Source organism: Camelus bactrianus, chromosome X (assembly GCF_048773025.1).
Source record: "Camelus bactrianus isolate YW-2024 breed Bactrian camel chromosome X, ASM4877302v1, whole genome shotgun sequence".
NCBI classification, from domain to species: domain Eukaryota; kingdom Metazoa; phylum Chordata; class Mammalia; order Artiodactyla; family Camelidae; genus Camelus; species Camelus bactrianus.
The window spans coordinates 93,100,040-93,115,270 of NC_133575.1; the positions used below are offsets into that span (position 1 = coordinate 93,100,040).

Consider the following 15,231-nt stretch of genomic DNA (forward strand, 5'->3'; position numbering starts at 1 on the left):
ACATTTTTTTTCCCCCTCCATTACACTAATCTTTTTTTTTAACTTCAGTTTTTTGCTCTACAAAAGGGATGAAAGGAGGAAAGAAAACAATGCACTTTTAGCTTTTTTCCGCTGAATCTGTAGTGATACCCTGGGCCTATCTTCCTGCTAATGTCTCTGGCTCTTGGGGTCTCTGAAGAGGTGCATTGATCAGACCAGCCAAACCAGCCAACCAACAAACAGTATTTCGTTTAGACTAATCCTAAATGGGTGATTCATCTTTGTCTTTTTCATTTTTTCCCCTTTTTCCTGCATTTTCTTTTTTCCTTCCAGTTTATTGAAACACAATTGACATACAGCACTGTATAAGTTTAAGGTATACAGCATAGCGATTTGATTTACATACATCATGAAGTGATTATCACATTAAGGTTGGTAGACATCTGTCATCTCATATAGGTTATAAAATAAAGGAAATAGAAATTTTTTTTCCTTGTGATGAGAACTCTTAAGATTTACTCTCTTTACAATTTTTCTATACAACATACAGCAGTGTTTGTTATATTTGTCATGTTGTACATTACAACCCTCATACGTATTTATCCTATAACTGGAGTCTTATTTGTGGAGCTGGCTGGCACTCTTTGGAGTCATAAAACCCCCACCCCTGGGTTCTCTGTGTGCCTGGAGCCTAGTGACACTTTAACCCCCACTCCTCCCTGCAGGACCCTTCACATACCTGCATTTCTGCAAGATATAAAACATCTTCCCTGGATATGTGTTTACCCTAACAAAACTCATCGCCCCAGGAGATAGCATCTCACAATACCCTAGGTGGACAGGCCTCACATCCTGCCCTTATCAAAGTCCTAAAACCTATTGTTCAGAGAAATCCCTGACAGATCAGGGACCTGTGCATGAATTGATCATGCAGCCCCTATTCCTTGTGTGCACAGCCCCCTTCCCTCAATAAAAGACCCTGCACGGCTACCCTCAGGCACCTCTCGCCTGTGTAGCCCCCTGTTACCTAAAGCAGCATGCCTATTAAACTTTCCTAAACTCTTCTCAGTCCCTGGTAATTCTTTACCAACCCGCATGTCACTGTCACCATGTTGTGTGTGTGCCCACATTATCTATCTTTATATCCTCAGTGTCCGACATGGTATCTGGAATATAGTGAGAGTCACAACCCATTCCCAATGGCTCATCCTCCCATGGTGGCCACCTCCCCCATCCTACTCTGTTGTGCTCACTGGACCCCAGTCCATGGTAAACAAAACCCCTTACTCCCATAGGCAACCTCCTCACAAAATGCTCCCTTCCTTTAAGTGACACCTGACTTCCCTTCAAAGATGCTGTTTCTCTCATACCCTTCTCAACTGAAAACTTCTCTATCTCTCACACCCAAAAGCAGCTTTTTTCCAGCTCATTTCCCACAGCTTACTATGGTCTATTCCATCTCTTACAAAACCCAGCTCCAACATACTCTATCTACGCCTCCTCATCACGGCTGTTTATCTTTTACTTTTCAGGGTAGGAGTTCATAACCTGGGATCCACAGACCTCCAAGGGGGTCTATCTATGGATGGAATTTATAGGATCCATGAACTTAGATAGAAAAACACACACATACACCCCCATCTTTTTCACTAAGCTCTAACTGAGGTTTTAGCAGTCTCTTCAGGTACAAAAGTAGGTAACAGCTTACGATAATTTCAGCAGTGCCCATGATTTCATAACCAATAGAAATCACCAATATTTTTGTTTCCTATTACAGTTGTTGCAAATATCTCAAAACAGCATTTATAATCATCACAACTTCCAAATTATAATAGCTATTAGACCTGCATATAGATATTCTTAATTCAGGGATTAATAGAAAAGCACATAGATTAACTAAATCACAATTTTTAAAATATTTTGGTAACTGTATTTTTTGGTATCACTGGTGTTTTCAGGCACTTAAAAATGTTATTCTGAGCCCATAGGCCTCATTGGATTGCATAAGGGGCCAAAGCTACAAAACAGCCCCAGGTCTAGGCACTATTTCTTATTCATTTCAGATAGCAATGTGTGTGAAGACAATAAAATAGGGTAACGGGATAAAAAGTGGCTGAGAGTTCAACTACTTTAAACACAGTGATCAGGGAAGGCTTCTCTGAGGATGTGACATTGGAGCTGCAAGGATGAGAATCACAGTGTCATGGAGAATCTGGGAGGAAAGTATCCCAGGCAGCGAGAGTAACAAATGTCATGGTGCTGAGGCAGAAACAAGCTTGACAGGTTTGAGCCATTGAATTAGTGAATGAAGGCAAAACAATAAACTATTCATAATTGCCCAAAGGTGGAAACAACTCAAAGGTCCATCAACTAATAAACCAAAGGTGGAATATCTACACAATGGAACACCACTCAGCCATTAAAAGGAAGAAAATTCGGATACAGGCTGCCACAGGATGAACCTTGAAAACATCATTACTCCTCTACCTCAGGGCAAAACCCTTTCTCCATTTGAGACCTATTTCATCCTCTCCTAGGGGCGCCTAACCCCCAGTATTTCTCCCCATTCGGAGTGACTGCCACGTGCTTGTGGACAACCCATCAACCTTCAGCCTCATTATTTCTCCATTGCCTCAACTTCCCCAACCCTCAGCTCCCTCTGCTTCAGTCACCTCCACACCTTACCTCTAGCCAGACCAGCTTCACCCCAGAATCCTCTAATGTCCTACTCTCTGACCACAGCCTCACAATTTTCCAGCTCTCTTCTGCCTTCAATCTTCCTAAACCTGATCTTTAACCTCATAGAATCCTTTGGTACCTTGACCTCTCCATTATCTCACAGGGTATCAGCCCCTTCCTGGCCTCACCTCCTTCTCAGCCCAGGCTGACCCCCAGCATTGACTCCCCAAGCCGTTCTTTTATCAGCTCACCTCCCACTGCACCCCTGCCTTCTACCCTCCTTGCCTAGCAAAACTGCTGGGCTGAACACATTTCAGGATCTGCTCCCTGCTCCTACAGCACTGCGGCTGAAGTTGGCTAGAAGCAATCACAAAACTTGGGGTCTTGGCACCCAAATTCATGGCCTCCAACCTCATGTAAGCCTTTAAAACAACATGACAATCCCTTTGCTCAGCCTTGATTGACTCCTCTCCCACTGCCTTCATTGACCACGTCAAACTTTCACCACCTTCCTCAAGGTCCAAAACTCATTCACAACCCCTTCCCTCTCACAAGATGCTCTTACCTTCTACTTTATCAACAAAATCAAGGCCACCAGGTTCACACCACCCTGACCTGCCTTACTCCCTCCCTTCTAAAAAGAAATCAACTCTTTCCTGTTTCCCCCTAGTCTCTGAGGATGAGGGGTCTCTCATCCTGTTCCAGGTCCATCACCCCTTGTGTACTTGACCTCATTCCTTTCAGGCTCTTTGAGAACCTTGCTTTATCTATCAGCTCCTCACCTCCTACTGACCACTCCCTCCCCTCAATCAATGAACAGGCTTGAGTCTTCCCTCACTTCAAAAAAAAGTCTTTTCACAGCCCAAACCTTCTCAACCACACATTTCTCCCCAGCTACTACCCTGTGTCTTTTCTTTCCTTAGCAGTCAAGTTTGGTTTTTGGCACCTACTACAGGGTCTGGCATATAATATGTGCCCAATGAATATTTAAATGGATGGATGGAGATTTTTTTGAAAGAATAATCTATTCATTTAGTTATTTATTTTTACTTCTTGTTCATTCCTCAACACACTGTAGACTGTTTTCTACCCTCACCAGCATCCTAGTTACTACATTCAATGGATAGTTTGGGATATTTTTTTGAAGTATAGTTGGTTTACAATGTTGTGTTAGTTTCAGGTATACAGCAAAGTGATTCAGCTATATATATAAATATAAATAATAATATAATATAATTACATGTTATAACATTACATATAACAATATATGCTATATTAAATATATATTTATATATAAATGTATATATATTCTTTCTCAGATTCTTCTCCATTATAGTGTTGCTGGTGATTAGGTTCTTGTCTCATCGCAGAAAGAATTCAGAGACGAGACAGGGAGGTTAAGAAAGTAAAGTGAGGATTTAGTAACGGGTAGATAGTCCACTCTCAAGGGGAGAGCAGGCAGGCTCAGGTGAGCAGCTGCACTGGGTTTCTTTGGCAAGTTGGTTACATAAGGTGTGAAAATGAATGGGCAGAATATTCATTGAGGAGGGAAGGGTTTCCCTCCTTTTTGCCCAATTCCTGACATCTGGCCTGGGTCCCCCTTTCTCTGCTCATATCTAACTATCTGCCTGCTCTAACAATGGGTTATTATAAGGAATTGAATATAGTTCCCTATGCTATACCATAAGTCCTTGCTGTATCTATTTTATATACGGTAGTGTGAATCTGTTAATCCCAGACTCCTAATTTACCCCTCCCCCCTTCCCTCTTTGGTAACCATAAGTTTGTTTTCTATGTCTGTGAGCTGGATACTTTTGTTTTTAAATGATGAAAAGTTAGAGATGTTTATTTTATTTTTCCCATCAGTGTGTATATCATTCATTCATTCAACAAATGTGCCCTGAATACCCACTGTAAGCCAACTGGCTAACTTGTACTCATCCTAAAAAACTTCAACACTTAGCTCAGCCATTCCTGGTCACCTCTTCTCCCCTTTCAGCAACTCACCCCACCTATATTCCCACCACCAGATCGCTACTCTTCCTGTTCCCACAGTCCCTCTCCACATACCTCTGTTATTGTACTTACCACATTATGTAGAATTTGTGTACATGTTTGTCCCCTCCTCTAAACTGTGAGCTCCTTAACTAAAGACTGTGCCTTATTTCTTAGTACCTCTGGTGAAAAGGAACAGAACTCAGTGGGGACTCCCCAAGTACAAAGTCTCCTCCATGTCCCATGCCTCTTGTTTGTAGAAAAGCTGAAGTTTCCCAGGCCTCCCTAAGTCACAAAAGAGCAGGTTCAAGTAGGTAATGATTAGGATAATAGAGTCACAGAATTTTCAGTGTCTGATGCACATTCTTGAGCTGTTTATAGATAGATACTATAACTGCCTCCAGAGGGAAAACACTAACTGCATGATGACCAAACTGCAGCCATGACATAAGCTGCTCCGTCTTGAGCAGTACTGAGTCTATGGCTAGCACAATTCTAAGATCTGGCCTCAAAAGAATGGGATTAACACTATTGCTCATCATAATCTATATTTTTGAGGGGATCAAAATAATTGTAGCTTGCTCTGCTCTTATACGTAAGCGGGCAACTAAAACTGTCAGCAAAGAGATACTACAAACCCGTGTTGACATCTTCCACTCTAAGAATATGGCCACTATGTCAGCCATATAGAAGACGGACCTTCGCCCCAATCCCATAGAAATGGAATGACATCTGGCAAGTGGGGATTTGTAAACAGCTCTTTTGCCTCTTTCCTGCTTGCCTATTTCTGTTCCCCTTAAACTCTAATTATAAAAATGAGATCACTCGGTAACATTTAACCTAACTTCTGACTTCTCTACTGAAGGTACGCAATGCCTTGCCTAACCTGTTGATTCCTTTCCTGGATTAAAAGGAGTAAGAATGAAGAATTAAGTTGTTAAAGAATGACTGACTTTCTAATGGACCTGAACATTGTCATTTTAAATGAAATAAGCCAGAAAGAGAAAGAAAAATACTATATATCACTTATATGTGGAATCTAAAAAAAAAAGACAAATGAACTTGCTTACAAAACAGAAATAGACTCACAGACATAGAAAACAAACTTATGGTTACCAGAGGAGGAAGGGAGTGGAAACGGATAAATTGGGAGTTCGAAATTTGCAGATACTAACTAACATATTTAAGATAGATAAACAACAAGTTCATAATGTATAGCACAGGGAACTATATTCAATATCTTGTAGTAACTTATGGTGAAAGAGAATATGAAAGTGAATATATGTATGTCCATGTATGACTGAAGTATGGTGCTGTACACCAGAAACTGACACAACACTGTAAACTGACTATACTTCAATGAAAAATATATATACAAGGAGAGGGGTGGGAAGCGACAGACTGGGAGTTCAAAATTTATAGATACTGACAGGCATATGTAGAACAGATAAACAAGATTATACTGTATAGCACAGGGAAATATATACAAGATCTTGTGGTAGCTCACAGCGAAAAAAAAATGTGACAATGAATATATGTATGTTCATGTATAACTGAAAAATTTTGCTCTATACTGGAATTTGACACAACATTGTAAAATGACTGTAACTCAATAAAAAATGTTTAAATAAATAAATATTTTGTATATATATGTATATATATTTATACACACACACACACACACACACACACACAAAAGAAAAAGAATGACTGACTTTCTACCCTCAACTTCCTCCCTCAGCAAATTTGCAGGTGGATGACATGGGCAGGATAGCATCCAATTGCAAGCAGACCACATGGGTAAATAGCATTCTAAAGGAAGATCAGAAGTCAGCAGGTATGCACACAATGGAAAAATGACGAAAAATCTGACCTCCTACCTTAATGATTAACTGAGATTGTTTCCCCTTTTTCCCTTTAAAAATTGTCATGGCTGAGCAGAATCTTCGAAGTTGGCCTCAGGACATGAATCCACCTTCTTCCCAGATTGCTGGCTTTTCTGATTAAAGCAACTTTCTTTTCTCCCAACATTTGCCTCTCAATTATTGGCTTTTGAGCAGTGAGTAGCCAAACCTGAGTTCAGTAACACTGGCATCTCACATTGTACCTGGCACACAGTAGACATTTAGTATTTTATAAACTGAACTAGATCCCTCCATATCAATTTGGTTACATGTCATGTGGATATTTTTCTCTCACATCTGCCCCCTCTTGTATATCCATGAAGCATATGCTCCTGTTCAAGCCCTCATCATCTCTCCCATCCTCACAAAAGTCACCCCTGACCTCCTTGCCTCCCTCTAGACACCGCTTTATCTTTTTCCCAGCTCAGAAAAGCTTTTTAAGTGAGCAGTCTACACCCACTTTATCTGCTTCCTTTCAATTTTTTAAAATTTGTTTTTAATTATGCAAGTAGTATCTGTACTTAATCTCCCCTCCTCAAAAGTAACTACTATTTTTCAGTTTGTTGATTATCCTTACAGACCTTCTTCTATGCCTCTATAAGCAGAGAGACAGACAAATGTTTGTTTTATTGGAAAGGGACAGATTTACACAAATGGCATCATGATCTGTGTATCATTCTGCAACCTCTTTTTTCACTTAACAACATCTTTATGTGAGTATGTATAGATCTAATTCATTCTTTTACACTGCCAAATACAATTCCATGGTATGGTTGTACAATAGCTCATTAAGTTGCTCTGTTGGTGGAAATTTAGACTGTTAAAAAATTTCTTTATTCCATAATGAATGCTACAGTGAACATCCTTGCTTTTTATGAACTTGTGCAATTGTTTCTCTAAAGTATATGCCTAAAGGTGGACCTGCCGGCTCATAAAACAGTCACATTTAAATTTTTAATAGATACCATCAAATTTGCCCTTTAAAAAAATCTTTATCAATTTACACTCACAGCAACATGAATGAAAGTACTCGATGTTGGTGGATAGGATATTTTTATCTTTTATTTTTACCAATCTGATAGATTAAAAAATACTTCATTTTTCATTTTGCATTTCCCTAATCCCTGATGAAGTTGAATGACCATCATTTCGTATGTTGATGGACCATTTACATTTTCCTTTCTGTCAATTGCCTGTTTATTTCTCATTGAATTGTAGAAGATCTTTTTGCATTTTAGAAAAAAATCCTTTGTCTGGTTTATAGGTTGCAAATATTTTCTCCCCATCTGTAATTTATTTTTACTTTTGTTTATGGTATCTTTCAATAGACTGTCGACTGGAAAAAATGCAGACCTAAAAGTTGAGAATTACATTTTATTTGGTGGACAAAACTGAGGACTTAAGCCCGGAAGACAGCCTCTCAGATAGCACTGAGGGACTCCTTACAAGAGGTAAGGGAGAGGGGGAGGGCATATAGCTTAAGTGGTAGAGTACATGCTTAGCATGCACAAGGTCCTAGGTTCAATCCCCAGTACTCCCTCTAAAAACATAAATAAATAAACCTAATTACCTCCCCCCCCAAATAAATAAATAAAATTAAAAAAAAAAAGAAGAGGTAAGGGAGGAGCCAGGATATATAGGGGATTTTGCAACAAAAACCAGGTAGTTAGAACATCAAAAGATTATTATTAAAGAAAACCAGACATCTCAAGTTAATGAATTTAGCACTTTTCTGCGTATGGAGAGATGCAAGAGCCTGGGCTCACTGAAATCATTCCTTTGATATGCATCTTAACTATCCAGGACCAGTATCCTGTTTTTCTCCATCCTGAATCCCCTCAGGGTCCACAGTTGGGGGCGGCTGCCGTGGCTGTTGGCTTGATGGCCACAACATCCTTTGTGTACTGATACGAGAGGCAACATCTTTCCATTCACAATACAAAGGGTTTTTTTTTTTTCATTTTAATGAATTTAAATCTGTCAGTGTTTTTGACTTTTGGATTTTGTGTCACAATTAGAAAAGCCTTCTCTACTTCCAAAGTGATAAAAATCTTCTATATTTTCCCCTCATATTTTTAGAATTTGTTTTTAATCCAACTGGAATCTATTTTTGTGAATAGTGTTTGTGTGGGAGGGTCTCATCTTATTTCTTCCTAGTGGATGGCCTATTTCCCAGCACATCTTCTTGAATAGTCCATTCTTCCCCTGCTAACTTACATACACTAAATTGCCATATAAACATGAATATGATCTTGGACTCATTTTTCTGTTCAGTCGCTCCTTTTGCCATTCTAATGCCTTTACTTCCTTACCTGCCATTCACTCACAGCAATCTAGTTTCTACCCGTAATTTATCTGTAATTATTATTCCTAAGTGTATTAATGATCTTCATGTTTTCAAACCCAATAGATAGTTTTCAGTTTTTATCTTCCTGGACACCATTTATCATTCCCTCCCATATGCTACATGATACAACTCTCCCTCGATTCTTCTACCAATAAAACTCATGATCATCATGATATCTTCTGTTCATTGGTTACCCTGTGCCAGGCACTATTTAAGCATTTCCTGTGCTATACATGTTGAGTCCGCCTCACCACAAGCCTCCGGGCAGATATTAGTATGATCATCATCCCCACTTGACAGAAGACTGGGGTATAGAGAATGTAAGTGCCTAGTTGTGGTATCAGCCCTGACAGTTGTAACTTGCATTTTTGTAATGCAAGTGCCTGGTTTCAGCTTTGATTTCAGAGACATCCACTTCAAAAAGGCATCCGCTTCAAGGTCAGCTATCTCGAGTAAACACACTGCCAGCCACCTAAAGATAAGGAACCAGCCCCTCCGACCCCCTACCTTAGGCTTTGTTTTAAAGAGCTTGGTTGATTTCCATCACTGACCATTTAGGCTGCTTGTTTTTTCTCTCCCAATGTTTTAAATTCCTGCTCTTATGTTTTAAATTCACCAATAAAGAGCAAGCCCGCAAAACTATAGGCCTCCCACTCCCAACCCGAATGAAAGCAGAACCCGAATGAGGCCCTGTGCGCAGGTTTTTTCTCTACCCATGACCTCCCTGTGTAGCCCCAGGTGTGCCTTGTCCTTTCCAGGACCTGTCAGTAACACATCTCCCCCCCCACCCATGGTTTCCCGATGGTTATTGCTGAGGGCGTCTTGCAATGATGATAAGAACCACAAGAGCTGGTCCAGTCACAACACTGGTTATGGATAAGATGAGACCAGCACAAAACACTTGTCCAAGATCCTTGGGCTAATAAGTGGCAAGATGGGATTTGAACCCAGGTCTGTCTGAGACCAAAGCCTACGTTACTAAGGACACCTCCTTCCAGCCTGTCCTGTCTTCCTCTTGAGTTCCTTTTGGTCCAGCATCTTTCCAAGGGTGGCTTTCCCCGGGATATGGCCTTTGTCACTGCTTGTCTCAGTTTGGCCCTGCGCCCTAGGTAAAGCAGGGCCTCCTAAGGCTCTATGTCAATGTGGCTGCACTGACAGAACTATGCCCACATGGCTCTGTCAGAATGGAGAAAATATGGCTTTTTATTGCAAATCCCTGGCGCTGACTCCACCTTGCTCCCCAGCCCAATTCTAAGGAGGCTTCTCATTTCTTTTTGCAGTTTGTATTATTTGATTGTGTATGAATATGTATCATATTTATAATCAGGAAAAACAATGAAGATATTACACATATAATAGAAGTAGATTAGCCTCTAAGGGGCTGTATCAGTTGGGCCCTCCTAAACCATAATTATCAAGTCATTTTCCAGTGTTAGACATGTTGAATGTATGTTACTGAGAACCAGGAGAAATTTAATTGAGATGCTGAGCAATCTGCAGCTGAGATGAATCACTTGTATTGTGACCCAAATATCCCCTTTCCCCAGGGTCTAATTTATTCTCCACCAAACAAGATTAGCACAATAAGCAAGCCTACAAAAAACCGAGGTGTCCTTTGTCTGGAATTTCAAATGGAAAACAGAAGTCAGTTCAATTAAGGAGCTAAATATATTTCTTCATTATAAGGAAATGAATATGGCTGTTGTAACTTTAAGGGAGAAAGAGGAGAATTTGGGATACAGTTCATCTAAGAAGCAAGAGCATCCTCAAAGGATGAGCAGACACTTTGCTCAAAATGATGAATGGCCTTTTCTGCAAAGAGCACGTGTGATAACCATGTGACTTTTAGTTAAATGCAGATGGGTGCCTGACCCCCCTCCCCCTCCCTCAACCCAGCCCTCATCACATCCTCAGTTGAGCCTCACCCCTACCCTCACTGGAACACCATTCTCAACCACCCACAGTCTCTCCTCCTACCTCTCTGCTTACTCCCCGTTCAGTCTCTTTCCAGGATGTCTTTTCCTCCATCTGCTGATTTAACATCCCAAGGTTTTTGTCTGTGACCCAGTGTTAATCTCACTCAACTCTGATCCCTGGATGAGCTTGTGTATGCCTGCAGCTGGAACATATCACCTATACCTTGATAACCCAAGTCTCTATTTCCAGCACAGACCCTCCCCTGACTTCTAACCCTGCCTATGCAGCTGCCCACCGAGAAAGGTCATCACGTCTCTCGATGGTCCACGGGCAGCTCAAACCCAGCGTGTCCAAAACAGAGCTGATTCTTTTAAAACCTGGTTCTCTCGGATGACCTCACTTACTGACTGCTGCCACCATCTGTCCACTCTCCAAAGCCAGAAACCTAGGCCTCATTCTAGGTTCTTCTTTTGCTTTCACATTACTACATCGAGTCTCTACCAAGTCCTGTTGGCTCTACCTACTCAACAGTTATCAAATGTGTCTGCCCGTCCCTATCTCAGCACTTGTTTCACCGCTGCCTTGATGGAATTGGTCCAACAGTCTCCTAATTGGTCTTCCTGCCTTCCAGCCCATCTCCATCCTACCCCAAACCCCTTCAATCAGACTACATCATTCTACTTCATAAAGCCTTTCAATGGCTCTATATCCACACATGCTAGAAACCCCTCCATAATCTGGCCCCTACTGACCTCTTCAGGCTCATCTCCCCCCCACTTTTCCCCCAGCTCATGCCAAGTGCCAGGCCAGGGGCAGACCAGTGTCATGGGGCCTTAAGCTCATAGGATTTGAAGGGCCCTTCAAGAAAAAAGAAACCAACATTATGACTAGAAATTAGTTCCAGGGCCTTGCAGGGGTCTGGGTAAGTGAGGGCCTGAAACAAGCTTCAGTGGCTTCACAGTAACTCTGCCCCTGGTCTCACCAAACAGAGCAAGCGCAGTTCCCCAGAGCATGCCACAGACTTCCACATCTCTTTGCCTTTGTATCAGCCATTGCCCCTGCCTGAAATGCCCTTTCCAACCTTCCTTTGTCTGTCTTACAAAATCGTTCACCCTTCAAGGGCCAGCTCAGGGGGCACCTCCTCTGTGCAGGCCTCTCTGACCTCCCCGCGTGGAGCTGACTGTTCTCTCCTTCGTGTTCTCATTATAACGTGTCCTTTACCTCTGTGTGCCCTGTCCTTACCAGAGCATACCACACTCCAGAGAACTCATTTGTTTAAAACCAGGCTTCCCCGTGAGTGCCTCAAGGGCAGAGACAAAGTCATTCCTTCTTAGATCGTCAGAGCATGTCAGGCCGGAGCTCCATAAACGTCGGCTGAATGGAATGGAAAGCGCGTGGAGTAAACAGACAGGGATCCTGGGCAGAGGCGGCGCTAGTGAGGTACCTGCTCCCTGCCTGCGTCAGCTGAGCGGAGGTCCAGGAGGACCCCCGTGGTGAGCTCCTCCCCGTGGCCTCCCACCAGCCTCCCCACCCCACTGCCTTCCTTACCTGTCCTCCTTGTTGATCTGGTCCCCGAAGCCCACTGTGCTAACGATTGTGAGCTTTAGCCCCACGTTGCTCTCTTGAAGGTCGTAAGTATTGGACCGGAGCTGGACACCCGGCTGTGTGTGGGTGGCTGGCTCCCCCTCGAACTTGGTGTTGAACAGGGTATCCATGAGGGTGGACTTGCCCAAACCTGTCTCTCCTGAGAAATGAAAGGATAAATTATAATCCATTCACACAGTGACCATGCGGCCATTACACATCATGTTTGGGGTGCATATTCATTAACATGGGAAAAAGTACATTCAATAAGACACTAAGTGAAGAGCACAGAGAACTATACGAACTGTTTGATCTCCGTTAAGTGAAAAGGACTATAAGGAACTACAACAACATATTAGCAATAGTCATCTCAGGACAGTAGAATTGGCGTAGTTTTCCTTTTAGTCTTCATATTTGTTGTTATTTGAAAATTGAGTATGCACTATTTTGATAGTCAGAAAAAGAAACTGGGTTCAAGGCAGTGATAGAGAGGTAAGAGTCATGCCCAGAAAAAGACTGGAAGGATATACGAGATACTCTTACCAATGGTCATGTCTGGGTGGTGGGGTTATGTGTGGTTTTCATTTCTTCCTTTATGCTTTTCTCTATTTTCCTAGTTTTCTACAAGGAACATGTGTAGCTTTAACAATAAAAATTGAAGGGCTATTTTCAAGTTTAAAAGACAGGGACAGCGGTCCCTCATCAAATAAATATCCTCTCCTCTCAGTCCGGTCCCCCCCCCCCTTGTCTCCCTGCCAGGCCCAAACAGCACTCTGCAGATGCTCGGATGTGTATCCCAGTGGGGAGACCATTTTTAGCTAATGGGGAGGGAATTTAGCAGGCCACAAATTATTCTTCCTTTTACATTTCAAACAAACCAGTCATTTGTTTGTTTAACTAACAGACTGCAGGATACTAATAAATTAAACCACTGGAATTTCAAAAGTCTTGACTTTCACACCAGGGAGACAAGGAGGGGAAGGGCTGTGGGGACTGGTGAAGGTTTTGGAAGGTTATTCCTGAGAGGCAGAGGACATCAAACCCCTGCCAGAAGCCAAGGACTGCGCTTTGAAGACCTGGGCCATCCTGCTGTTCTGCTATCATCACCTCTCTTTTCCCCTTCCCTGCTCCAACCCCTTGAGATGTGAGAATGACAAGTCTTCCTAGATTGCCCTGGGCAAATCCTGGCCTGGCAAGTCCCCGCCCCCGTGACCAACAGCACCTATCTGCAGGGCAGTCCAGGGCTGGGGGTAGAGCTGCCCACCCCATAACTGTAAATGGTCCCTCTCCCCTCCACCTTCTGGGTGTGTCTAGCTTTGCATCTTGCACGCCTCTTTCATCCCAAATAATGAGCTATGAATGCAGGAGGTGCTTTTAAAAATATCTGTCTAGGCTGAGAGCTTTCTGTGCATGGAGAGCTTGGTGAGAGAGAGACAGAGAACAAGGAGAACATTCAACTCAGCCTGGCTACCCAGCCCCCCAGCCCAGTTTCATAGTCATGGCTGGTTAATGGAGTTGATTGCCAGGGTGCAGGGAAATGGTTCCTCCCACAGATCGTGTTTCCAGCCAGAGTCTGCTGTACCTATTAGCACCAAAAACTATCCCAGAAGAGGCCCTTTTTCCCCCTCCCTAAAGGAATAGGAAGTATTTGGATTCCCAGAAAAAAATCTGGTGAGGTGGGAGCCTTTGCCATGGGAGGTGGTAGACTTGGCCAAGCAAAGGAACACATCGCCCCCTCCCTGCCCAGGTCGGGGTGCAGCTCTATGGCAAAGGGCCAGCACCTCTGAGATGGGAACACCGGGTGGCTCCCTCCCCCAACTCGCCTTCCCTCTGTGCGCTGAGGTTCAAGCTACATTCTAACCTGCCTCTGTATGTGCATTTTCCACTCACATCCTCACCTCCAGGCCCTCTCTTCTGTTCCCTGAGCTCTTTGCTGAATGCCCCGCAGCTCCTAGGGGGTGGTGGGCCCTGACTCCCCAACACCCGGAGCTGGCGCCCTGACTCCCTGATCCTAAGAATTCTCAGACCGCAGGATGGGCAACTTCTGACAGTCCCCAGAGTGCTTAGCCCAACGCTCACCCAGAGGCCTCAGGAGCAGTGCCAGAGGGAGGGGCCCCGCCCTGTTTGTGCAGCTGGAGAAAAGGAGGCCTGGCAGGTAGGGCAGGGCAGGGCAACAGGGAAAATGACCACCCAGATGCCTGCCAGCACAAGGGGGCTGTGGAAATTAGACGCTCAGTGATGAGTGTCTGGAAGAAAAGACCCGGCGGGTGTCTAGGGAATCGTGATAAATGCAACCTAAGAAGAGGGCAGGAAACCAGTGCGCTCGCCCCATTGCTATCTAGCTCCCGTTCCAGTTTTCCATCAATGTGGAGCCTAGAGGTGGGGTCTCTCACGATGGCTGTCACAGACCCAGCCTGAGCCTGGGTTGCTGTCCCCTCCTACACTGCCCTGGGCCCAGCATTGAGGCGGGGAGGGGAGCCACTTGCAGCCTAACCCGGATCAGGTCAGCACATTCCGACACCCCCGGCAGGAAGGTGGGGCCCTGGCAATTAGATTCCAGCAGGAAACCTGAGGAGTCCCAAGGGGTCCATTTCTCTCTCCTCCTCCCTCCTCAGAGTGGACAGCAGGGTTTCTTAACCCCTTTTAAGTCATCTCCACTGGGCCAAGAGGATTTCCTCTCACTTGGCTTAACATAGATAGGATCCTGGAAACACCAGGGTTTTAAAAACGAATTTCAGTTTACAATGTGGAATATGACATATGCTTTTACAAACTATACTTCCTGGGATAGTCTGACGTTGACCTCTCTATCCTGAGTTCAAAACC

General features: G+C 43.4%; 1 protein-coding gene across 8 annotated transcripts in view; it reads right to left on the minus strand.

Annotated features, from left to right (window-relative positions):
• Positions 1-15,231, minus strand: part of SEPTIN6 (septin 6) — a 63,718-nt gene that overhangs the window by 29,359 nt on the left and 19,128 nt on the right. For all 8 annotated transcript variants that reach the window (XM_074359963.1, XM_045510943.2, XM_010947399.3 and 5 more), the window contains exon 3: positions 12,370-12,565. In XM_074359963.1, coding sequence (XP_074216064.1) covers positions 12,370-12,565 — 196 coding nt within the window. The remainder of the gene's footprint in view (positions 1-12,369; positions 12,566-15,231) is intronic.